The following is a 27,504-nucleotide window of genomic DNA, read 5'->3' as shown; positions in this document are numbered from 1 at the left end:
GCCCCCAACTTCCAGGTTAAGGGATTTGGTCTCTAGGGCTAACAACCTTTCCCTAGGAAGATTTTTTTTTTCTGCAATCTATGAAAATAAACCGGGGCTGACTTCTTGGCAAAGATAGGATTGACGAATATTCAGTCTTTATGGGTTGATTGCTTAGAAAAAGATTTGGTTTTGAAAACTAAAAATTGCAAGACACTAGCAGGAGGAAGGCTTCTTGAGAAGACCAAGATCCACCCTTGGCTGTCAAGTCACTGAGGAAGGAATAAAAAAGACATTCTGAAATTTTGAATGGTGACTAGTCAACACTTAATTGTTGAAATTTGACAATAAGTAATAAACTCAGAGCATGTACTACACACCTTAGCGTTTTATTACTGTTACAGGGTTCGTACTTCCTTTAAAAAAACCTTAATTTCATTAGGCAAAATTAAGGTCCTCGAAAAACCCTTAGAAAATCCTTAATTTTCTGAAAATTTCCTTAATTTTTTAAAACTGTGTCAAATTTGGTCCCCTTTTTCTATTTTATCCCCTCATATCTTCATTCTCCGCGATATTTGCCGAAAACGTACGTTTGGAAGACATGCCAACGACATCAAACACGTGTTTTGCCGAAAATTGCATGCCTTGTTTGAGATTTCAATCTTTTTGCATCCTGTAAATATTTAAATCATTTGTAATGTTGGAATGATTTTTATTATGTCCTACCTTATATCTGCTTATTTTATTCGTTATTTCAATCATATTTTTATTTTTTAAATTTATTTTAGAAAAAATGCAAAACACAATAAAAAAAATGTAGCCCACTCCCAGTCTCGGATTGTATTGAAACTCATTTTCAATACCTTAATATCAAATATTTTTAGTTATTAAAGAAAGATATTTTTCTCTAAAAGATATAAAGAATTGACATTGAGTGATGCAGCTAAGATTGAACTCTGGCTCCATCAGCCCCTTTATTCAAGCACTTATGAGTTAGAAATAGCTGCCTCTCTTTCAAAATTTTAAATTTATATGGAAATAACAAACTTAAGAGAAATGGTGCAGTATAGCAAATTTGTACAAAATGGGATTTTAGTAACAATAACAAATGAAAAGCAGTAACAAAATCATAGTTTAAATATCTTGTAGAAAAGGGATTTTAGTTCATTTCCTTCAATTTGCCTCTCACTCCAATAATGTATGCCAGTGGCGCAGCGAAGGGGAGGGGGGTAAAACATCTCCCAGCAGTTTTAACATAAATGCATATTCTAATATGGTAGTTTAAACATATGAAAGGACTTTTAATCCTGGAACTTCCTCAAGAAGATAGTTTTAACCAAAAAACTAACCCTAGTTCAACCCCCCCCCCAGAAGGTTTTCTGGCTGTGCTAGTGATGTATTCTAAAAAAAATATTGCTTTAATATATAGCTAAATTTAGTTACATGTATTGTATTAATTACTACCCAATCGTTTCAAGCATAATTAATAAGGAAAAAAATTTGCATTATCTTTGAAACTGGTTATGGCTAGTTGGCCATTTTTTGTTGAATTTTGTAATGTCATGGACTTGAGGGACTATTTTGATCACTTCCTTTTTCTGTTTGATTTTGTAAGTACTTTTTTTTTTTATTTCCTCCATTTTGCTCTCTGACCACTCTCATCCCTGTGATGTATGAAATTTTAATCACTAATAATAGGACATCCCAGTCAATTGTGCCTCTTCCTGCTTTTTGGAAACAATTTTATGCATTTGTGTATGTGTATATATAATATGTATCAAGTACTGTGCCCCCCCCCCCAGAAAACTTTGAAATGGTGTACCTAAAGTTATCTAATTGTTTCCAATGAATCCTTAAAAAAATTTTTGAGAATCCTTAAAAAGTCCTTAATTTTCACTTTTAAAAATGAGTGTGAAACTTGTATTATTTATGTGGAAGCCCCCTTTTCTCACTCTATCAATCAATGCAAAACTTCAATAGCAGTTTTTTCCTCCTACTTGATTGGGAACTGGTTTGAAAATGGAGCGACATCCCCTATAGGGTTAGGTAAAAGGATGATTGTTTGAGCTATTTTGTCCTTTGGAATTGTTCTATGTGGTCTCTGCTTCTGTATGTCGTGAAGGGCCCTTTAAAGTGCTTAACTTAGAATTAAAATTCTTAATTATTTTGAGAATTCTTAGCTTTATTTTGTATTTGAAAGTTAAAATTGACTAGGACCAGAGAGAGCTTAGTTGGGCCCAGAGCCTGCTGTTGGTTGTCACTCTTGTATTTGCATTTTTTTTTCCCCTGCAAGTCCTTTTAAAAAAATAATAAATTCAGTCTTTTTTTTTTTTTTTTCGTCTCACTCATTTTTCTTTTATTTATTTATTTATTTTTATGCTTCAACACCCATTTTTATTTCATTACTGAAATTAGAAATGTCAATTAATTCCAAAGGAAAATGGCTAATCTCTTTTTATGTTTTTTTTATACTCAATTTTTTTAAAAAAAAGGTCCATTAGATATTTATAAAATGTTTTTCTGTTTTCTTAGTTTCCTATTCAAAACTAACCATATACATATTTTTGGTGCTAAATAAAACTATTGTGTTCCTGCTTTGGTTTGATTGAACAAATTCTTTGAAAATTACATACTTACTAGCTTTTATGCCAGCGTAAACTTTGTATTTTTGCGCTGAATATGAGTGTACACTCCAATCCTATATTTATTTATTTTATTGATAGATTTTAAATTTTATCTCTGCATATCTTTGCCCATTGTTCCTTGGCTCTCTAGAACGAAAATATAAATCCTACAATTAACGAGAAACCCAGGGAAAACGCCTTAAGGCGTGATGTGGTAGGCATGGAGGGGAAAAAATGGGTGCATTATTTTGATATCTATTTTGGAGTGGGTACTCTGTTGGCATGTTTGGTAATATTAGGACTCTTATTATGGATACCGGAAAGTAATGTTTTTTTCGAAGCATTTTTAATTAACAATGTAGTTGCCCTAGTTATTAGCAGTTTTTTGCCATCTAGTATGCAAGCTTTCAATCCCGGGTAGAGAAAAATCCATTGATTTTTGGAGCAAAGCATCTGGAAATGGCATCTTGGATGCAAACCAAATTTTCATGTTTTCATCTCATAGATAGTGTTTTAGCGCTTGAAAAAAGGAAATGGGATAGTGCAATTTGTGGCAAGAATATTTCCACTATTATCAGCAGAAAACGAGTGATCTTGAAACATGATAATGCAAGATCACACTGCTCAAGGCGAACCCTGAAAAAAATAATGAGCTGCTTCACCCACCATGCTCACCTGAGATTGCATCGCCTGATTTCCTTTTCTTCCAATACCAAAAATGCCATCTCCAGATAATTTGATTAAAAACAGGTGAATTTTTACCTGTCTGGGAAAGAAAATTTGTGTTCTACACAACAAAAGGTTGTTGATGATGAGAGTAATTACATCGTTGACTAAAATAAAAACTTTTAAAAATTTAGTTGGATGAAAAAAATGACATTACTTTCCAGTCCCCCAAATATTTTAAATTGGACCTCTGGGCAAAACTATTTAAACTGAAGGCTATCTAAAAGAGCAGTTGTTCCAGTTGAAGCCAAGGGCGCCCATATGTAAAATTTGAAGGGTGGGGTGGGGGGGGGGCTCAGATATTTTCCCCATGGTTTAGCAGGATATTTTCCACATAGAAACCGATTTCAGTACAGATTCGAGTTATTAATTTTCAATAACCTATTCATTAATTGCTGGAGAAGAAATGTTTACATTTTTGCAAAGAAAAATGTACCAAAAGCAAGGAAGTTCTAATTTCAAAGGGGGGCATAGGCGTGCGCAGAGCTTCAGAAAGGGGGGCACCACTCTACCAGGAGGTTTGAAATTAAGCTTGGAAAGGCTCCCATACTTGCTCGCCGAAAGAACATTTTCAAACATTGTGTGTAAAAAAGCATTTTTAAAACATATGAAGTAAGAAATTAATGAACCTAAAAATGTAAAATTTTAGCCACTTTCGTATTAACTTTTATTTCTATGTGCTAATGGGGTTACTACGGTACCCCTGGTGACCCCCATGCGCACTAGAGATGAGTTCGGGCTCATTTTTAAGAGCCTGGCCTCTCCCGAACCCGAAAATTTATAACCGAGCCCGGGTGATATTGTCTTGGACCAATATCCGAGCCCGGAGAAAACTTTCTTGTATCAAAAACTGAACCTTCTACAATTTGACAGGATCTCTCTGTTAATGAAAAATGTTATGTCAAGTGTTCTTCATTAACAGAAGTTTCTAAATTTTCTCAAAATGCTCCACTTCAAATGCGTTACTGTATGACATATTTCAATAGTAATCGCAAAAAAACACTATAAATAAGCGTTCATTTTTTTTTTTTTTTTGGTTTAATTTTCATATTGATTGAACTGATTTAAATGTTCTCTTCATTTTCTCACTGTAGGTAAATGTTTATTTGCTTTGAATTTGTTTGGAGATTGACGATTGAATATCTTTGCTTGAGTCCGAGCCCGAAACCTATTTTCGGTTCTAGAGCCCGAGCCCGCTTCGGGCCCGGGCTGAGACGGTCTCATCTCTAGTGTGCACGCCTATGAAGGAGGGTTACTTGAGCCCCCCATATGGGCGCCCTTGGTTGAAGCTACAGTCCTTGACCAAATTTATCAGATGCACTACAAATTTTCCGTACTTGCCGAGTCTAGTGTAAAGTTCTGTTTTATACATATTTGGTCAAATTTATTTTCACAATGGTCACTTTTTTGTAAAAGACTACTGCATTTAAGAGACAAACAGAAGAAGGGGTGGGATCCCATCATCCTGCACTCTAAGGAGCTGGAAATAAACTAAATTTCAGGGTCATTCCATAGTGACTAACATAACATTCACAGCAGATTTTCTAACTCTTTTTACTTGGAACCTGAAGTAAAAAGATTTTTTTTTGGTTTGCTATGCAGATTTAAAGTTCACAATGTGACTTTCATTTCTACCAATAATTTGAGGCAAAATAATTGCCAATAGATATTTTTACAGCAAAAAAGGCATTGTGACTAATATAACATTTTTGCAACATTGAGAAACAATGCTTATGTTACGAGGCAAATTTTTCTGAAAGTTACTCAGGCATTTAAAATTGGCTGACATATTTGTAGAAGTAAACAATCTATTTTAAAAAATATATTTTATATTTACAAGGTCTGGTTATTAATTTCCAGGACTGGCGTAACTGTAAGAGCATGAAAAGTCAGAAGATGGCGCTAAATGATTGCATATTGAAGAGCATTTTCTTCGGCATGCACAGTGCAATCGGCGCCATTCTGAAGTAAGTGGTTCTCGTGGAAAGGCGCATTAAAACATAGCTCTTCAATTCCTGTTGTCACCATAATGAAAGCTTTTTCAATTGCTTCCAGTGTTCGTACGGACTGCGGTCAACTTGTGTGTGAATCATCATCGATGCTTTTGCATCCATCCCGAAAGTATTTAAACCATTCAAAAGTTCAAGTGAACTTGTTTCAACATTTCACATGTTTCTGCAGCTGTCTTGCCCAATTTGAAGCAAAATTCAATGTTAATTCTTAGCTCCGTTTTCAGTTCGACGACAGGAATTTGAGAGCTACGTTTTATCGCGCTTTTCGACGGGAACTACTTACTTGACAATGATGCCAATCGCACTGTACATGCGCAAGAAAACGCTCTTCAATATGCAATCATTAGCGCCATCTTCTGGCTTTTCGTTCTCCTACAGTTAGGACAGTCCTGGAAACTAATTACAGCTAATTTTTTTGGTGCGTAGTGGTACTTTTATGAAAGACTGTGTGTGACTAACATAACCATCAAAGAACAAGCAATGCATACTTATAAAAAACTTTTCTTAATTAATTTCTTGCACTTACATTACTTTACACTTTTTTGGAACTTTTTTTTATGTTGCATTAAGGTTCCTTCTTTACTTTCTTTTTTTTACATTAGTGTAAAAAATTGAATGGAAGGATTTTGTTCAATTAGCTCAATTTTAATGTGCTAAAAAAATGCTTCTACTAATTCAATAACATTATTTTTGACCTAATTAAATCCTAAATATCGCTCTTTTATAAAGTTAACTTTATACAAGTTGATAGTTTCACCAAATTCTAGTATTCTGTCAGTGTACTAGTTATCGTCATAAGAAACTCTGTAGTACTTTTCAATGACATATTATTCTTCAATGTTTACTGCTTCATCAAACGAACCGTGTTGTATATCCTGAATTAAAGTGTAATATTGAAGAAGAAAAAAAATGTTCAAACATTTTTCAGAATGCATTTTAACTCCCCAGATATCACCGCAAATTTTTAAATTTCTAAATCATTATTGTTGCACTTTCGGTAATATGCTACAGCAACGTTGATTGTCACTGTACATCTAGTTTTCACTGTAGTTTTCCAATGAGCGGCTATTACTTAATAAATAGTAGGAATATTTTTTAAAACATATAAACATTCTCCTTTGTTAAGATTGTCTTTCTATTTTTTAAATTATTTAGCTTGAATTCTTGTGTTAAATTCATATTCAGAAGAGAACTCATTTTGCTTTACCGACCCTCCTTTTTTCAAAATAATAATTCTTTTTAAATTCGGAGTATTTCTTTTTTTTAACGACGACTTTTAAAAAAGCCGTTGGCAGACAGAAGGTCTACATTCTAACATTACTAGAGGTATTTTTCACCCTAAATATTTTTAATCAATTTAGAGTCTACTTATTCAAAATTGTTAACGAAAACGAAAATTAAATGAGTTTTAAATAATAGCCGTCATTTTAAAAATATTAAGTTAGTCACAGCTCAAATGTTATGTTTGTCACACGAATCATTTTATACCTACTGTATCTAAAATAAATATTTTGCACTTTTCAAGTAGCTATGGTACAGATGTAAGAAAATAAAAAGTGTTGACTGCTACAATTATCTGGTTTAGTTTTTAAACAGAAAATAGTACATTTTCGTGCCTGATGTAACACAAATATTTTCAGTGAAATAACCAAACTAATTAAAATACTTATCTTTTAATATATGTAAAAAGAAGTTACTTTTTTTGGGCTAACATCTAATCTTTTAAAATCAACATAGTTCTTTTAAAAATTTACATTATGCAAGAAAACCTAGACGTATGTTTTTGCTTATGCATAGCCTTTTCTATCACCTTGCTCGTTTAGAGCCAGAAGAAACGCACCCAACCGAATTCTTGCAAACTGTTACTGAATTTATATATTAGAAAGTATGCTGAATGAAATGATAGGTCACAATTAGGAATTTGTGAAAAAAAAAATGAGGTTGGGGTTGACATTTCTATGGAATGACCCTTCAGGGAATAGTTTACTTATTTTGTGCAATTATTCTATAAGTTCTCATAAAATACCAAAGCAAATAAGCTTAAATAAGGATGGTTAAAAGTGAATTAGTGTAACTTGATTTTTGAAAATGCTGTTTTAAATTTGAAATGTTACTCCATTGTAGGGCATGTTAGAGAGAATGAGGCGAATGGTACATTTGTTAAGAAATAACTATATTGATAAGCAACAGAAGTTCAATTGCTGGTTATTTCATCATGTGTCGATGTATTTTTATTGGTTTCATTCGCATAGAGCTACCGGTCGACGGTGGTTGGTTAATTAGATGTTGTTGCGGCTAATGTCCATAGAATGTCTTCATTAGTTTTCATCAACCCGTAGGTAGATTAGAACGCGATGGTTAGTTACCGGTTTACCGACCGGTCAACCTGTTGCTTTATGCAAATGTCGCCATTCTGTGTGAAATTGATTTATTATTTTTAAAATGTTTGGTTTAAGCACATAAGCTACTAATAATCCCCTTCTAAAATAAGAAATACCGGCAGCAAACATGAAAGTTATGCTGCTTTTGATTACTTACTTGCAATACACTTAATTTTGTAACCTCTCCCATCCATTTTCAATTCATATTTTGACTTTCACTGCATTAAGTAAAGCTTAATGTGCTATATGAATTCTAACTATCTAAATTCTGTACAGTGTAGTAATAAAACTGAAAAATATCTTTCCGAGCATGGAACATTTTAATTCGAAGATTCGTAACTAATTTTTCACATGAATATTCTGTTTTGTATGAAAATTATAGTTTGCTTAAATCAAAATTTATCAAAAAAAAAAAAGGAAAGAAATATTCTACAATCTTCATAATTTCGCTTCTGTAATTAAAAAGAATCATACTTACTAATAAGCAAGCTATTCCAACTCCTATTCCTCCAACGATTTTGGCATGTTTTTCCACAAAATCTTTCATTTTTTCATAACAGCCCTATAAGAATTGTATTACTTTTTAGAGCATTCAAATGTCTAACGTGTCAAGGCTATAACGATTATTTTCTAGAAATGTATTAATGCTTTTTGTATACGAAAATGTACACTCCAAAACTAAAATTTTTAAATGGTTTTTCAAATATATTTCAAGCATATAACACATTTTACATAAAATGGTATAACAAATGTCAAAACACTAATTAAAATGTGTTTGACTATTAGAGTAAAAATAAAATCCTTAGGTATGACTACTGCTTGCAAAGAGCCAAACTATAAAAATTAATGTATAAATTTTTAATGATAATTTCAGCAAGAAAGGCCGCAACGTTTACATGCTTAAAAGTTAAATTTTCAGAAGTGCGACCTTTCTGTCAATGCAATGTGGAGCTTCTGATTGACTTTTTTTTATTGTCCCGATTTTTGCCCAACTCTTTTAATTGAGCAATAAAAAATAGATACTGACACATTTTGACAATTATATAGTATCTAACTGTTAATTAGAAGCTTTAATCAACAGTCAAAGACCGACTATTTGAAAAATACGTTCCAGCAAGATAATGCCTAATTACATGTTTCTCAAACCTCAAAATCATTACTTGATGATTATTTCGTGAAATTGTTGTCCTGGCCGGCCAAAGGCTTGATCTAAGTTTAATAAAAATGTTGTGAGGTAGTCTGGCATCTGGAGTATGAAAAAAATGGTATTTAATATTGAGATAAGCAAGAATTCATTTTCTCCATCGAAAAAGCCAGGAGAAAAATTCCCAAGATGGTTTCCTCATCTACCATGACATCAAGACTGATAAAAGTGATTGAGGAAAAAAAGGGGGATATTTTTTATTACTAGGCTTTTTCAAGCCGAAACGCTCGTTGTCCTTATATTTAGAGTCAGATAAAAATATAAAATATTTGCGCACGCAGCTCAAAAGTATCTGCAAGCTAATTATTGTCTATCACGTAAAAAAGGGGGCGGGGGCTGGATTGCCCAAATTCCAAAGAAAAGCAAAAAAAAAAACATTTTTAATCATATGAAATAAATACTTGCAGGTAAATATGTTTTAATCATATGAAATAAATACTTGCAGGTAAATATGCTTTGTGGTTACAAGGAACTAATTTTCATGCCAATTATGGAAGCCTATGGATGCAAAGACCCAAGTTAAATTTCAAAACTAAGCTTCTTTTAGCAGATATATTTGCATTCGTAAGTTCACATATTTTTGGGAATTATATCTCCACTGCAGATCATACATTGGTGGGATCTTTCTTTTCTTAAGCTGTCAAGTCAAGAAATCAAGAGGATACCCAAATTTCTGAGAATGAAAGGAAAACTAGCAATTCGCTGCTTCTTGGAAATGCTCTGTTGAGGGAGGGGACAAAAACAAGTGCAATAAATCTAGTAGCAAAAGTGTTATGAAAATGAGAGATACCAATAGGAGACCTCCTCTGCCTTTGTCCCTTAATAGCTCAATGCACACAAGGATTTTAAAACTATACCATATTTTCGGACGTAAATGCCGCGGCACTTACGAGAAAAAAGTTTATAAATTGCCAATGCGGTGGATACAACAGGTGCGGCGCATATGGTGTGGTGGTTTTTTTTTTTTTTTTTTTTTTTTTTTTTTTTTTCAGAAAATAAACTGTTTTGAAAAGAAGGAAAATTAAATGTTTGGAACTTTCTTCGAAATGATCGGAAATGTGTTCAAAATGTGTTTTTAATTAAAATAATAATAATAATAATATTATATATATATATATATATATATATATATATATATTGAATTTCTGGTAGCATTATTAAACACGCTTTTTTTCTCCCAAGCGATCAATTATGCGAAAAATTGATGAATTCATAATCGGCGTGTCCCGCCTTTTTCGCACATTTAGCTTCTACTGTAATTTAAGTCTTTTTTAATTAACGGGATGATAATATAAAATTATGCCAAAATGTGTTTTATGTCTTTAGTTTTTACTTAAAAGGGTTGTGCTAAAATCGGAAAAAATGTCCAAATTTTCTAGTAAAGATCGGGAAAATTTGCAGAATTCTTATTTCGCGGTCAAGTCCGAATCTCCTGCTTTGAGCGTCGTTTTTTGGACTAAGGTGCTGAAATTTAAGCGAGTTTATGCTGTAATTATTTCAAAGTAAGTTCATACCTTTTTTTAACATCCATAATGGCGATCGTTCAACTTTTTTTTTTTTTTTCATGTGCAATGTAAAAATTTTCGATAGCGATCCGAAACTAGGCAAAGTCTGTGATTGTCGGATTTAGGGTCATTAACTATCGGTAATCGGTAAGTAGTTGAGAACTTTTTTTTTCTTTGAAATATTTAATCTGTTTGAATTGCGTTCCAGATGGTCTTTAAAAAAATAAAAAAATAAAAAAAATCCAACAGAAACAACTTTTCTTTCACATTGTTTGTTAAACTGACTACGCCGGGTCCGGTGCAAACTTCCAAAAATACAGCAAGTGCGAACTTACTGGCCTCATATGATAAGCTTTAAAGCCACAGAGGTGCTTTTGTGATTTGATATGGGCACAAAAAAAAAGAGAAAAAAAGGAAGTTCAAAGCCACGTGAAAAGAATTGCTCATTTGTCACCATTTGATTCATAGGAGAAAAGGGAGGATTAACATTTTAGTACGTTTTTTAACAGAAGGAAAAGAAAGGACAGGTGGAAACTTAGAACATTACTCGAGATTATGGCGAGATGCGCTTGTCCGCAATGAATATATTAGCAAAGCAGCAAATATTTTCTTACAACAGCGAATGTATCTGCGTCCGTCTATATTATCTAGCTATGATTACTACGTTATACATTAGCAACATTAATTTTAAACAAATTAGAAGTAAAGAAGGAGAACCTGAATGATTGTCGTGAGATGCGCGTGCTCGCAACGAATGTATCCGCACAGCAGCGAATATATTCGCCTTACGCGCTTGAGTATATACTATCTATTAATAATTTTTACAAATTAATTAAATAATATCAGTGTGAAACACATTTAAAGTGAAAAGTAAGAACTTGAACGATTTTCGCTTGCCTACAGTAAATGTCTCCGCACAGCAGCGAATGTATTCACCTTAGGCGCTTGCGTATATACTATCTATTTATAACTTTTACAAATTAGTTAAATAATATCAGTTTAAAACAAATTAGAAGTCAGCAGTAAGAATTTGAACGATTATCGCGAGATGCGCGTGCCTGCGGCGAATGGATCCACACAGCAGCGAATACATCTACCGAACGCGCGGGTGTATATACTATAGGGTGACTCTTATTTTTTAACTTTAAAAAGTTACTCCCAGCACACAATTTTGTTCCAATGGACAAAAAAATGATGTGTGCAAAATATTAGCTCAATCGGGAAATGTTTAAGGAGTGCCTCAAATAGCATGAAATTATCGATTTTTCGCCGAAAAAAAGATTTTTTTCATGATTTTTCAAATTAAAAAAAAACATATCAGATTTGCATTTTTGATGGCCTTATTTCCTGTTACAAGTGATATTTTACTCCAACTGCCTTCTGTGACCTAGTATACCATTCCGATTCCTGACCAGGCTTCGTTTCAGGCAACGAAGCTTTTTCGCCAACACGACGTTCCATGCTGCTGCAACCATTTCTGAAACATCTTCACGAAAGTTTCTCTGTTAGTTTTTAGTTGAGTTATTTTTGTAAAAACCCACAAATTTATTATGAGTGATTAAAATGAATTATAATTATAATTTAAGTTTTATGAACTTTGTTAGCATGCAGTGTTTTCCATAACATGGCAATTGTTTTTGTTAATTGAATGGGAGAAAACACTTGATGTTTCACTTTTGTACTATGAAAGGTAATATACATATTTTTTTTAAGAAATAAATCTACAATTATTTTCATGTGATTAGGTGAACTTAATTTGTAACTCTATTCTCATGAAATGTGCATCGTTTATTTACTTCTAACCAAGTATAACATTGCCTGTATCATACATTTTTATTTGTGAGTGGTTTGTGTGGTAACGCAATTTTTACAAAATGTGCGTCTTTCATTTGCTTCCTAACCAAGTACAACATTGTCTTTTATCGATAATTTTCACTGACGAGTGGTTTGTGTTGCTGTTTACTTTTGTCTGGCTTTTGAGACGATCAACCTAGACTTGTAAAATTGCACCAACGTCTCTTCACGCAAATTGGGAAGTGATTTTTATATTGATTTTCTGGGTTATATATATATATATATATATATATATATATATATATATATATATATATATATATATATATATATATATATATATATATATATATATATATATATACTTCCCAGAAAATCATCAGGTAATTATTAGAGGAAAGCTATCGTCGAACAGGCAAGTTTTAGGCATATTTTTTTACAATCTAAAGTTGTAAGTATGATATTTAAAAAAAAAAGGACAGCTTTAGAGATTCAAGAAATTTCTGTTTTCTGGCAAAATGCACGAATTCTTACTAGAAGAACTGACTACTGAATCGATAAATTAGTCTTAACTCCTACAGAATTTTTTCCAAAAACTAGCCAAAAATAAAGAGAAGAGATCTTTTTGAGGTGGGAGAGCAAAAATTATGGATACACTCTTCGACATAAGTGCAGATGCTTTGAAAGAGATCAAAAATGAAGAGAATAGGAAATTCTTAGTTCTTCAGAGCAAAACGGACTCCCGGGCTCCACGATTGGTGCTGAAGAAAATAGCGAACAAAAGGAGGAAAGAAACATTGATGGGAAAAGAAGGAAGTTTTTTGAAAGAAAAGAACTTGTGAAGAAAAGAAATGACAATTTGTCGCATAAAGAACTTATGATTTATTTTCAAGCAATGATGGTTTTGACAACAGTGACAGTCCTTCTGCCACTGATAAGCAAACACCAGCAACTAGCACAGCAGTGACATTACAAGCATGGGAATTAAGACACGAACAGAAACATGAGGCTTACTGCAGTTTTTAGTCCTCATTTTTATGAAATATCACTGATAGACATGAAATCCACATATTGGTTGCTGCTGCAGAAGCGTTTCAGCATGATACTGAGGATCTAATCATAAATCGCACTTGTCTTCAGTGCCTTCAAAAAAACATTTAGAGAAGAGAGACATGAAAAAGGTCTAAAAAATTTAATCTTATAGATTGCCGAGAATTCGAGTATCACTGAGATGGAAAATTTCTCCCAGAATTCACAGGAGTTAAGAGGATCAATAGCTTGAACATTATAATAAATTTTCAAGGCATGGGGCAATTGTTGGGAGTTCCTGAAATCTTAACATCTGAAGAGAAGATAAAGTTATGACTGCTTATCAAACACTTGAAACACAGGGATTAACCGATGAAATTTGAGCAGTTTGGCCAGATACAACAGAAAGAAACATGGGTGCAAAGATCTTTCAACTTGGAAAGATGACTCTCGAATAAGCGAAATTGGAAAACCTGGCAAAATAATTGTTGCGATTGATACTGCAAAAAGGTGTAAAATTAATTCAGGAACACAATAATGCTCTCACAAAAAATGCAAGTGAAAAAATTTTGTTTTACACATTGTTGCTAAAGACCGCGAAAACTGTCCTACTTTTACTAAATCCTCACTTATGAAAAAATAATGTGCAACATTGGCTTGTTCACACTTTGTTTTGATTCTATAGAAATTATTTGACATAATAATATGTATTTATTCTCGAGAAATTGTTGCATTATTGAAGAAAAATGTAATCTTGTTTAAATTTTTACAAAATTTCTTGGACTGGTTGAACTTTATGGCATTTGAGGCACCCCTAAAAACTGTCCAAATGAAGGGAAATTTTGTGCAGCCTGCTTTTTTATTCATTGGAACAAATGAGAGGGTGGGAGCAATAGAATTTTAACTTTCGAAAAATGCCCTATAGCTAAGGGCCACCCTAATTTATCTTGTAATAATTTTTGCAATATAAATAAATACAATATCAATTTAAAACGAATTAAAAGTAAATATATTAACTTTACTTCTTATTCGTTTTAAATTGATCTTCACAATTGATCTCATCTTAATCTTTTATTTAAGAACTTTTACGATTATCGGACGTCGTGCAACTCCGTGGCGAATGTATCCGCACGTCAGCGGATGTATCCGTGCACGGCGTGCGTCTACATTATCTAGCTCTGATTACACTATTCGTGTATTTTCCGTTTTTCAGGAGAAGGCACTTCGCCACGCCCCACAGTGGGGCAAGTGTACGGAGAGCTTGGACATTTCAGTAAAACCAATTTCTACTTAAAAATGTGATAATATTTTGTTATTTAAAATGTAAAGATAATCAAATACTAAGTCATTAGTGCAAAATAAAATATGTAATTAACATTTAAAAACAATTTTTAAAGAAATATGTAACAGTATTTTAGCCAATTTCCATTCCATCATCTTCAAGCAAATTCTTCACTTGTTGTGACATTTCGTGGTGCAAACTGCAAATCTTTGGACGCAAATTTGAGATAAGAGGATCAGAATTGATTAATAAATTATTAAAAACGTCTCTATTGTTATCTATTCTGGACGTTTTCCTTGAATGCAATTCCCTATACGATCGAAAATACTTATGGTTTGTCTCTTGAGCGTCTTCGGAGAGTTGACCGATTGGTACTACAGCATATTTAGCTATTTCGGGTCCATGTATAAGTAATTTATGCACTGTAACGGGCATAAAATACCAACCATATAAATTCACATACATCTGAGCTATCTCTTTCATATATATTTCAATTTTTTAAAATTTAATCGTGAATCCAGATGAAATAACTTGCAAAATCGTTGAAAATCGTTTTATCATGTCTAGATTTATTCCGGTTATGGAAGCTGATAATTCTGCATTCGCAAAGAACTTTCGTGACGTATTTCCGTCGTTGGATGTTCCTTGGCCTTGTTTTACATAATCTACCATCAACCCCAGCTTAGATTTAAAGTCTTTTTGTATTCTTGCCTTTCTTTGTTGTAACAATTCTTTGTGGACAGGTGACTTCGCACTCCATTCCTTGAAGTCAAGTCTATAAGCAATGTGTATGAGGCATTCAAAACAACGTATCCAACAATGCAGAGGTGATAAACCAAAACGAAAGTGGTCTTCTTTGATTTCTTTTTTGTTCACCACACTTAAATTATTCATTTCTTTAGGTAACGCGTCGCAAATATAACAACGCATCGAGGAAGTAGTTTCCGTTAAGTAGTTGCAAATTTTGCCATCCACCATAGTTAAATGCAAGTCATCCGAAGCGTCACTGATTACTTTCGGATATTGGATAGCTGAACTCGGGGATTCTGACGATGATACTTCAGAATAAAAGATGAAATTTTTAAATTTCATCTTTTATTCTTGATAATTCCTTCAGAATTTATTTTGGATAAATCTGGTGAAGTATTAAATGGATATTTAAATTAAAAAGTGTTTACTTTTGTTTTTTAGACAACTTGCTGGACTAAAATCAAAAGTAAATAGCTTTTAATGCTCTAAAAAGTAAATAGCTTGCTGTAAGTTCTCCTAATATAGAATGTAATAAAAGAAATTAGATGTTTATTAAGGACAAACGTTTGCTTTTTGAAGAAAAACACTTTTCTTGATGTACATGTATAATATTTTGATCTTTTCAAAATATGCCTGCTCCTTGTTTTCATTTTTACTCATTTTGTGATGGGTTTGTTATTGTGTACATACAATTTATGAGAAGTATTTTTGGGAGATTATTGTGTCTTTTTCGTCTGCTGTCACTTATAACTCAAAATAGTACCAATTTTTGTAGTCCCCGAAATAAGCAAACGAAACCATGCTTCCAAGCATCTCATATGATTTTGTCCCTCAGTCGACAAATGACACAATGAAACTGATTCCTCGAAGTACTTAATTGAAATAATTTGCAATAAAAAGTAAACAAACTGAAAACTGTAAACATGTTTACTTGATTGAAGTGAAAAAACCAACGTAAATAATACGTTTCGTGCAACGTTCATTTCGTATTCGTTTCGTCGTCCTCGTAGTAAAATATTTACTTATCTTTAATTTTCAATATCTTTTGAATAGGCAGGTTTAGGCAAAAACTGAAACTGGATTATGAAAGCTGAAACTCTCTACAATGCTTGGGATATAATAGTTTTGTTAGCGTTTGTTAGCGATTTTCGTAATTTAAAAATACATTCAAAATACTTTGAAAATTATCTCCAAAACTTTCGTATTTTCTAAGAAACGTTTTTGGGTGTTTTTCTTATTTATTAGGAGTGCATAAAGCCCAGCACATCACACTATTAAATTTGAACAGTTCTTAAACAATTTATCTATTGTTTACTAAATTGTCTTCTAACGAAGTAGCTAAATAATTCTTCGAATTCAAGGTATTATCTTCGAGTAATAATGTTAAAAACTAGTAAGATTAGTGGGAATATGTTCTTAGTTTATCAATACAACAGTAAAAATTCAAAACTAAATGGTTTAATTTTCTGCCCAATGTCCAAAATTAACATTAGGCTGCCCCACTGTGCGCCCCCTCGAACGCGGAGTTCCATTTTAAGCGGTGATGATCTTTAAGCAATCCACGCGCTTCTAAAGGAGACGAAACCAGACTTCCTTAACTTGGGCGTGCATTTTAATGTGCAAAAATGTCAGTGTCTTTTAAATCATTTGCTTCACTTGTTTGTTGTCATTTTGGTTATTCTTACATTTTAAAAACCGCTGCTTTTACGACAAAATGCTATGATCCGAATATACTACTTTCTGCCGAAAACAGCGAAATAGAATCTTCGGAAACCACGTGCCGAGAGAGGAGTCAAGTGCCTTCTCGAAGAAAACGGACAATAGTTCCTCTCTGGTTAGTTCTGTACCTCAGGGCCAGACGAACTTAATTCCAAAAATTGCGATTTTCGGTTTATTAATGCATTGTTCGTAGAATCTTATTTTGCATTTAGCCAGAACAACGTAATTCTATTTAAAAAAAAAGGATCACTTAATAATTATTTACCAGTGTTATAGCAGCGTAAGTCCCAAACTTTGTAAGCACCAGTCAAACGTTTTAACGCTCTCCTGAAAATTAGTGATAATGTGACCTACGTTAGTTTGACTTTGAGGTGCTTCCCAGGAAAATAATATTTGCATTCATTAAAAACTTTTAAACATTTTAAAGTGAGCGTTTTGCTGATTTTCTGAAAATGGCCAATTTTGTATTTTACTTTATAAGGAAGAAATAGGGGGAAAACATTGTTTATGGGGTTATTTTGGAAGATTTGTTTTTATGTTCATTTGTTATAACGACAGTTATAAATTTTAAAAAAGCAGTGATGGCCATCTAATACTTCTTACCTACCTAACATAAGAGGGTTGTCCGTAAAGTAAGTTTCCCTATTTGACACGAGCGCGCGAATCGCTGTTACGCGCAATCTGGAAACCCTAGCGTGTACCTTCGCCTCCCCCCTCCACATCCCCACTCTGTTGAACTCGCTGAGACCTTTAATGTGGTTTTGGCAGCCATTAAGATTGGAGCTACCGATTTCTTCTCCCGCCAGTTGTGAAGTGCTATCAGTGATACGGTTTTTGTGTGCCAAAGGAAATTCGGCGACGGAAATTCATGCCCAACTTATAGACGTCTATGACGAAGGATGCATGAGTGTGTAAATGGTACGCAAGTTGTAAAAGAGCTTAAAGATGGGCGCACAAACGTCCACGACGAACAGCGATCCGGACGCCCATCGGTTAGCAGTGGACGTCCGGTTAGCGAAGGGGTCGGTAGCATCGGTTAACGAAGGAGCCGGCTGACGAAAGGAGTCAGTTTTCATCATTACAATGCTCGTCCGCACACAGCCCGCGTAACCATCTCGCTCATTTCGGATGGGAGAAAGTCCTACACCCTCCCTACAGCCCGGACCTGGCCCCAAGCGATTATCATCTCCTCACTGATTTGAAAAAGCATCTCGGTGGTACGAATTTCGTAACCGGAGAAGAGCTGAAGGAAGAGATTCTGAGTCATCTTCGCAGCGCGAAGGAAAACTTCTACGACGAAGGTATGAAAAAGATGGCTACGCGGATGAAAAAGTGCATCGAAGTCAATGGGGACTACATTGAAAAATAGTTTAAAGTCCAAGCTTTCCAATAATGCATTACTCGATGTAAATAAAAAAAATTTTCATTGTGAAAAAAATAGGGAAACTTATTTTACGGACAACCCTCCTATTTAAAATGGAACGGCATTCTTAATTTTTGTAAAGGAAAATGGGAGTCGAAATGCGGGGTATCCACCTTCAGGAATCGGACATTTTCCTTTCGACTCCACAGCCCTGCTTTCAACACATTTTATTGTACATTTAGGGTTACTGTAAAGCTAATAGATGAAGAACATTTTCTTGAAATGTATAGAATTTCTGTCTTTCACAATGGTGAGGATTTACTTCCTTTTACATAGGAGGCAACTACTACTTTCAAATGAAAATAAAATAGGGTAAAAGGAACTTTTAACGGGAAAGTGTTAAGTTATAATAAATAATTCGGCTGGCTCAGTAATTTGAAATGCTGTTATCATCTTTGGCCCTAATAGTTGCGGGAAATACACATGTATACTGACATAGAACTCCAGTTGAACTAGTATCATTTCATTTTAAAATTTTAATTTACTAACACAAAATTAATTTCGGTAAAAGCAGTTGTCAATTTTTTTTGTCGCTCACTAACGACAGCAGTGGCACATCTCAAAATTGTGAAAAAATAAAAATAACCGCAATAATAAATCATCTAAAATATTAACTTAGTGCTCTTTCTTACCACAAAACTCACATAAAGGCAGTTTACATAATGTGCGTGGTGATACAAAAACGATGTAATCAACATTGACAAAGCAATTAAATTTCATAATATTGAAGAAAATTTATCAAATTCGAATTACATAATTAAATTAGTTTTTGCATTAGGTTAGTACGCTGGTTTTGTATGCAAAAACCAACGTGTAAATATAACATAATAAATGTTTTGCACACACTGCACCATTTGAGAGTAAATTTGTCAAAAGTAGTATTGCGTAAAACCTTGATTTTTTTACATTGCTGTAGTTGGGGGGGGGGGATCCTGTACCACTATTGTCGTCGTTGAGCGTGATATTATATCCAAGAAAATACATTCTTTTCTTAGAAAAGTATAAGTACCTCTAAATATGCGTTGTTTTCTGTGGGGTCTTTCTGGCATCGATCTCGAAGTCCGTCATCTTTGGTCTTGCAGCAAGTAGCTGGTATTTTATAAATACCCCCAAAATGAGGATTGCGTTTTGACCATACTTCATATCCTGGACTTTTGTCAATTGACATTCCACAGCATTTGAACTGAAGAATAAGCATATTTAAAATCTATACAAACTCACAATGCATTTTTGAAATGATTATCAATATTACAGGTTACAGCAATTCATTTGATTTCTTAGACCACAAGCTATTGATCCGTTTAATTGAGATCTTAAAATGCTTTTTATAGTTTTTTTGCCAAGGTCACGTAAAAAATAATCCAAACAACGTTGATTTCTTACTCTCTAAATTTTAGACATTTTTAAACATCTTATAGCCTCTATAAAGAAGAGTTTATTTATTGGCAGACAGTTTAATATGTTTAGACAGTTTAATAATTATGTTTATCTTACAACGAATGTAATTATAATTAGATGCAGAAGCTAGTCGCACGTTTTTGTGTTTAATTTGCTACTTACTCATTTAGGGTCAGAGGTTAACCCTTTGACTGATGTAGGTGCATATATGCGTCCAGCGAAAATCCTCAGTGTGGCCTATAGAAGCATATGTCGGGGTGCTCGTCTCTCCAAGAGTGATGGCGCACCCCCGTGAAACTTTGCACAGCACACCTAACTCAGCACTGAATAAAGGACGAGAAATTTAGCAAAAATTTGCTGCCAGAATAATGACACCAATCCCTAAAATTCCCATTAGAATTAGTACATTATGTTTCTAAAAATTCGTTTTTGAATAAGGACAACAGTTCATAAGTAAGACAAACGTTCCCTTAAAAATCCCGATCCACATCAGACTATGCTCAGAGAAACTGCGATCCAACATTCTTTCTTGAATAAATGAAGAGAAATAAGGCTAAATTGGCCATTAGAATCAAGACAAACAGTCCCAGAATAACGTAAACAGACCCTGGAAATCTTCACTACAACAAGAACAACTGTGCCATAAAATTCCTAAAACAATCACGATATTTGTTCGAAAAATCCCTCATTAGACTGAGAACAAGCTGTCCTTTAAAATATACATTAGAGATAAAACAACAGTTTCTAAAATTCTCCATTAAAGTGAGGACAACAGTCCTTAAAACTTCCCATCGGAAGGAGAACACCAGTTACTAGTCAACGTCAACGGTCACGTCAAAAATACCAAGAAGAGTAAGGTCAACAGTTCTTAAAAATTCTCATTACAGTCAATGCAATAGCCCCTAAAATTCTTCCAGTAAGAGAAAGAAAAAGATTCCCTCAAAATCCTCATGAGAAGGAGAACATCCAGTCTCTAAAAATCCGTAATATGATAAAGGTAAGTTTTCAACTAACGTCAATCGTTCCTCTAAAAATCTCTAATCGAATAAAGAGAATTGTTCCGAAAACCCCTAGCAGAGGAAGGGAAGCTTTCAAAATAACATCAACAGTATCTCATCTCAAAAGCATATAGAATAGGTAAAACAGCTCCTTTCAAAAAAGGACAATATTCTTGAAAATTTCCGTCAGAATAAGGACATTCATCTCTCAAAATCCAGTTAAGCATCGACAATTCTTTAACAACGTTAACAACACGTTTAAAAGTTCAGATTAGTTTCCATTAAAATTATTGATTATCTACCGGTTGCAAAAAAATAATAATAATAATAATAATAATAATATTAAGAAAAATAAAAAGGAAATTTTTAAATCTTCCCATTACCGGATAAGCCTCAAAACAAAAGCAATAGCAAAAATTTTATTTCTTAACACTCAACCAAAAAATGGCAATATAGTATTCATTCAGCTGTTTTCTTCGCACTAATTATTCTAGTGCAGACGATCTTTAGAAAATAAATTTTCTTTTACTTAAAAATACTCATTACTTCTTTCTCTATTAGTTTAGGCTCATCGATATTTGGAAGGTAGGAAAAACCTTCTAAGGGGGGTATTTTTACAAGTTTTCCTACGGAACTGTTTTTCACCGTACCCCACCTTTTAGCCTTAGGTTCGCTAAAAGGTGGAGTAGCGTAAAGCACCGTTCGAAAGCTCATAAAAATACCCTCTTAAAAAGTTTTCTTACGTTTCAAAACTCAAAAGGCCTGAGTTTGAATCAGTACAAAAATTATTTCGTGTAGAAAAAGCCATTTTATGTCATTTGTGTAACTAAAGTTAAAATTCGAAATGTTCGGTACTTTTTTAACGTTCGCCCCTTTCCGAGCGGCAAAGTACCTGACAGTCAAATTTGGCCAAGATCCGACGTAAAGTGATACCAAGGGTGAATTCGTGCATTTTTCAGCACTGGGACGCCAATGAGAAGAATTTAAATACCGAGTCTTGACCACTGACCAGTTTTCTGTAGAAGAGGAATTTTGTATTCCAGAAAAGTGGCACCGGAATGGCATTCCGCTGCTTTTCGGCTACATCAGCCCTGGTACATCATCATCGTTTTATTTATACAAGGTGTCCCTGAATGTCGTGTACAAAATTAGAGTATAAGTAGAGAACACGATAATAAACAAGAATGACTCAGGAACATAAAGTCGCAAACGCAATGCTGACACGCTACATGCACATGAAGCCAGACACTGAAAGATGCGAAAAAGGTAACAAATAACGATGAATTATCACAGAAATAACTCTACATTTCAGTTATTGAGAAGGGCTTGTTGTATTGTTGCAACGGCAGCTGTAGTATATGCGTCACAATGACAACGTACCAAGATCAAGCATGCAATTGCGAGCCATTTTGGCAAGCTTTCCTCCATCGCTTACTAGAATTAATAGTCGCAACTTCAAACAATCGCTTTACACCATTCTTAAAATCTAAAATGGTGTGTAAAATCGTCTTTGTGTAATAAATTTAAGACCTGTTTCACATCATGTAGCACGTCAGCACTGCGTTTGCGGTCTGTTCCAAAGAGATTATTGCCTGCTATCGTGTTCTCTACCTCCAGTACTAGTTTGTACATGGCACATGGCATTCAGGGACACCCTATATACAATTATTCCTTATTTATTAATTTCAATACGTTTAGAAGTTTAGATTGTCTAGTTCCAAAAATAAAACATTTTCTATATTCAGATAAGAAGACATCAAGTCAAATTTCATATAGATTGTTACAAACATTTCGCCGAAAATAGTGAGAAGAAATTTCATGTAGAAAACAAATACCATAGGAGCTAACAGTTACGAGTAGAATGACATGCACCGAATAACTTACATTAGTTTGTACTGCATCCCACGCATCAGTGACTTGAGTATCATTTTGATATAATTTGATGGTCATTAGCATTTCTGTGTGCATTCTTTCAGCCACCTAAAAATAAACACGATTAAAAATAGCTAAAAAATACGTATTGCAAAGGATTTCAAAAGCTTCCCCTGTAAATAAATTTTAACTAATATGTTTTAAGAAATATCATTATCAGAATATCATTAAATGTGAAGTGATCAGAGGCAGTCGTAAAAACGAGCAAAAAATGAACATAATCCCTACATACTAGCCAGCTAACAAAAAATAGTTTTACTAAATTTATTAACATCATTTTACACGTACAAATTTTGAAGGTTTGATTAAGTTAAAAAACCTGGAACGAAAGATACAATATTTTATTGACTTTCCAATAACTTTCACTATAACTAACTTAACCAATTGGTAAAATTACTAATCCTTTTGTTTTTATGTAATCACAGACAGGGATAACAGTTTTTCAATCCATATATTTCAGAAATTATAAATAAATGCTGAGTAATTAATCGAAATATGAATTTTTCTGCTAAGGAGGTAAGAATCCAATGTACATGTTTACGATAAATAATCATTTCATATATAATATCTGTGTGTAACTCGTCATCAGTGCTGGTGCTTTAAATATAAAAACATTGAAAACATTGAGACATAACTGTACCTTTAAATTAAAGTTAAAAAAACTAACCTCACTTCGGAAGACATATCCCAATATTCCGCCAACCAGCATCGTAACAAATATCATGAAAAGAATGATGAAAAACTGAAAGAAACATCACTTTTAGCAACCAATAATTATCATGACAGAAACTGAACTACATATACTATAAACAATAGAATGAGAACATTTCGTTAAAAGCTACGTCAATCTATGGTACTTATATGTTTAGGAAAATGTACGAATTTAATTTTTTCTCACGATTTCACAATTAAACAAGCACAAAAACTGAAATAATCTCCGGTAAACCAGTTTTGTCCGTTAGAGAGATATTTTCCAAAGGAAATACTTCATTGTTTCTGAAAAGAAAAAAAAAAAAAGAATGTGTTGCTGTTAAAAGAAAAACCTTCATTTCCTTTAAGAATTTCTTCCAAAAAAAAAGTTAACCTTATATTCAAGTTCAAGTTTTTGAAATTCTTATAATATGAGTTCGTGCAAAAAGCTATGTCCACAATCATGCGATTTCTTTTTCGTCTTCAACATGACGAAAGGACGATGAAAACAAGCGGGATGTGTCATGCATCTTGAAAATTCAGATACAGTAGAACCTCTCAATAAGGGACACTAAGGGGACCAGATATTTTGTCCCTTAAGTAGAGGTGTCCCTTATTTGGAGGTAGATGATTTGATGCATGCCGTGTAATTAGTAGTATAAAAATATCACAATAAACATTAACTATCAACATTTAAGATTAAATACTGAAAATGTTTTATATATGCTAAATAAAAACACAATTATTCAACTTTTTAAGTTTATATTATTTTATTAATTAAAATTTAATCAAGTATTTTGTAGTGGCATAGTTTTGTAGCACACTGAAATAATTTTGAAGTAATTCATTACATGTATTTGCTTTATGTTATGTAACTAACAATGTAATACTATGTGAATTACAATTAATTTTCAAAACAAAGTTTAAGTTTTATATACCAAGCTAATTAGTTGCTGTGCACTCTTCGTCGGCCCTGAACCTATTTGAATAAATTATAGAGAGGGCAAATCATGCATGTAAATTTCAGCAAGTTTTTTTTACAATCCATAACTTGTTTCCTTTACATATGTTTATATCAAACTTACCTCAATTAATTTTTACATGAAACGCGAATCTTGAATTTCAGTAACTTCACCATTTCTTAAGCGCTTTGCGTAAAATTTTTATCTTTGTGACTGTCCCTTAAACAGAGTGTCCCTTAATTAGAGGTAAATACATGGAAGTCCCTATTTAAAGGGACTGGGACCAGAAAAAATGTCCCTTAAATAGGGGTGTCCCGTATTCGGAGGTGTCCCTTAAGGGAGGTTCTACTGTAATTGAACTCTCTGAGAATTGAACTCTCTCCTTTCATCGTGTTGAAGACGAAAGTAAAAGCTTATGCATTTCAGTGTACAAATAAATAACTCGCGTAAGATTACAGACAACATAGCCAGTAAAGTTCTTCGGATAAGGAATAAAATACTGTCGGAACAACTTCTCTAATACCAACAGGAAAAAACCTAAGCAAAAATAATTTAATTATCGCCAAATGAGTTTTTTTATTGAAAATGATATTGTTAAAATGATACTGTTAATTAAGTTGATTCAAATTTATCCTTTTTTATTGAATACTTGCTATGCTTATGCTTTTTTTTTTTTAATCACTAAAAATTACTTGTTATACACTTAGAGACATATATTCGCTATAATGTCATCAATCGAACATCATTAATCTTTCACCATTTTTGTTTCTTCTCTCCTGTTTTTTCTAATCAGTTTCCATTTGTTTAGTTTCCTGTATGGTAATTCATGAAACGGAGCTCGAACAAAGTTAACTATCTAAATTTTAAAAAAAAACCGTCTGGATTTCTTTTTGAACACGTGCATTTTCCTCTCCAACAGGTCCACAAATGCGAATTAACTGGTTTTCACTAATTTTAATTCAGGAAGGTAACTGGAAACATTTATTTATGAATTTTACCTTGCCAGCTACTTTATGTGCAGTTGAAGTGCTTTCATTTACCTCATAAATACTGTACTCTTGAGGTAAATTGAAACAAGTAGTTCATTCCTATTAGAAAATCTTGTAAAAACAATCCTCTGCTTTCATTTACTCCCTAGCTTCTAGGGTAAAAGGAAACACGATGGGGTAAATGTAAACATGATTTCATTTGCTAACAAAAGTCAAATTTCAAACCCAATATTTATTTATTATCAAACTTTACGATCATTTGAAAAACCCGCTTTGCCCTACCAGGGAGCCCAAAGCGGGTAAGCTTAACTATAATTGTGATTTGGTACACTTGCCAATCAAATATGAAGTTATAAATGATTAAAATAGTTGACTAGCTACCTGCCATTATAAAAAAAAATATACATAAAATAGTTGTACTTATCCAATTTAAAGTCATCACATTTGTTTATAAAACATAAAGAACTAACTGATTTGATTAATAGACTAATTAATTGCCATGTTAAAAAAATAACATTTTAAAGTTATACTTATCCTACTGAAACAGAAAATATAAGCCAGCACACGAGTCAAGAAATTATGAATAAATATAAACAGTGGCTCCCAAAAGTCTTCGTACACCTCCGATTTTTAACGAAATAGGCCCCAATCCATTGGTTAGAGTTAATATTTCGGAATAGGCATTTAATTATAAAATCTATAATCAATTTTTAACAAAACTACATGAAAAGTTTTAAAAATGTATTAAAACTTAATTTTTTAAAAGTCAAAAACCAAAAAGTGCCGGAAATTTTATCTCACAAAAGTCTTAGTACACTTTAAAAAAAAGTCTATATATTATTGAATAATCTAACTTTTGATTAAGTTATTAATTAGTAGAATATCATACAGTATTCATAACACCTTTTAAACATCTGGGAATAGATTTCATTCTTTTTCTTTCTTCTTTTGCGTAATTTCTGTGTAAGTGTTCAACCACACTTCGAGTCTTGCTGTTTCTAGCTCTATTTTTCGTTTTAAAGCCCTATTTTCGTAATCTAGCCTCCGGATATCTCTAAATACGTTACATTAAGTTAAAATCTTGAGATTGAGAGGGTATTTTCTAAACTTTAGGACAATTTTCGAGGCACTAGACGCAAACGTTGAAAACGTGTACTTCTTATCGTTATTTAGATAAAAACAAAGTTGTTTCCGATAACCAAATTTTTGACTGACAGTTCAAAATTGGTGTTTAAAATATTTAAAGGAACAGCATGATTCATTATTTCATCAAAAAATTCCAAACTACCAAGTCCTGATGCTCATATGCACCCTCATACTAGAACACCTCCACCGTCCTGATCAACTGATCCAATCAAGTTCTTAAGATTAAGTTCCTAATTTTTTTTTATCTAGTTACAATTATACAATAATTTAACCAAAAATGTTGAATCATTTTTATCTCTAAGTAAGACGTAATTCTAAAACGTGTTGAGCTTATTTATCATTGATTTTGCGACGAACAGCGTAAACTTTCTGTTTTTCGCACGACCAAGAAAATTTCTGCGGGAAGAGGTCCCATCTAATCCAGCTAATTAGAGAACTTGGCGAACAACTTTAGGTGAAAATTAAATGTAAAATGTTTCATTTAACTCTGCAGAAACTTTTACAGCACTCAAATGTGTATTTTTCATAATTTTTTTAACTTTGAATCTCCGATCACGTTTTGTCAACTTTGCCGGTTGAACTTTTCTTACCTTGTTTTCGGTTCGATTCCTGTCTTTAAAGAATTTTATCAAGCAATTTACTTTACGAACAAATAAATTAACTAATTTAGAGACATTTCGAACCAATTTACCGCTACTGTGGGAAAAAATTCAAATTTTGAATGGTGTTTGCGGTTTTTTACGAATACCAGCCATTTTATAGTAATAAGCACAGTATTAAGGAATAAATAAACAAAAAATTAAAGCCAAATGACTTGTATGAGGATCAACACAATGCAAAAATATTAATAAAATGGCATATAATAATTTTAATCATGAATTTATTCGAAAATATTTGAGTGTACGATGACTTTTGTGGCGAGTTATTTCTCTGTCTCTTCGTTTTCTGACCCATTTCAAAA

The 27,504-nt window shown here is 33.0% G+C and overlaps 1 protein-coding gene across 4 annotated transcripts in view; it reads right to left on the bottom strand.

Moving 5' to 3' along the window:
• The window catches only part of LOC129219381 (tetraspanin-11-like), a 165,952-nt gene that overhangs the window by 2,446 nt on the left and 136,002 nt on the right, over window positions 1–27,504 (bottom strand). For all 4 annotated transcript variants that reach the window (XM_054853758.1, XM_054853759.1, XM_054853757.1 and 1 more), the window contains 4 exons: window positions 23,424–23,498; window positions 22,709–22,804; window positions 19,438–19,611; window positions 8,201–8,284 (listed from right to left, as the gene is read on the bottom strand). In XM_054853758.1, the coding sequence (XP_054709733.1) occupies window positions 8,201–8,284; window positions 19,438–19,611; window positions 22,709–22,804; window positions 23,424–23,498 (429 nt within the window). The remainder of the gene's footprint in view (window positions 1–8,200; window positions 8,285–19,437; window positions 19,612–22,708; window positions 22,805–23,423; window positions 23,499–27,504) is intronic.

This window comes from Uloborus diversus, chromosome 3 (genome assembly GCF_026930045.1).
Source record: "Uloborus diversus isolate 005 chromosome 3, Udiv.v.3.1, whole genome shotgun sequence".
Lineage (NCBI taxonomy): Eukaryota > Metazoa > Arthropoda > Arachnida > Araneae > Uloboridae > Uloborus > Uloborus diversus.
This window is presented reverse-complemented; position numbering and strand designations above follow the sequence as displayed.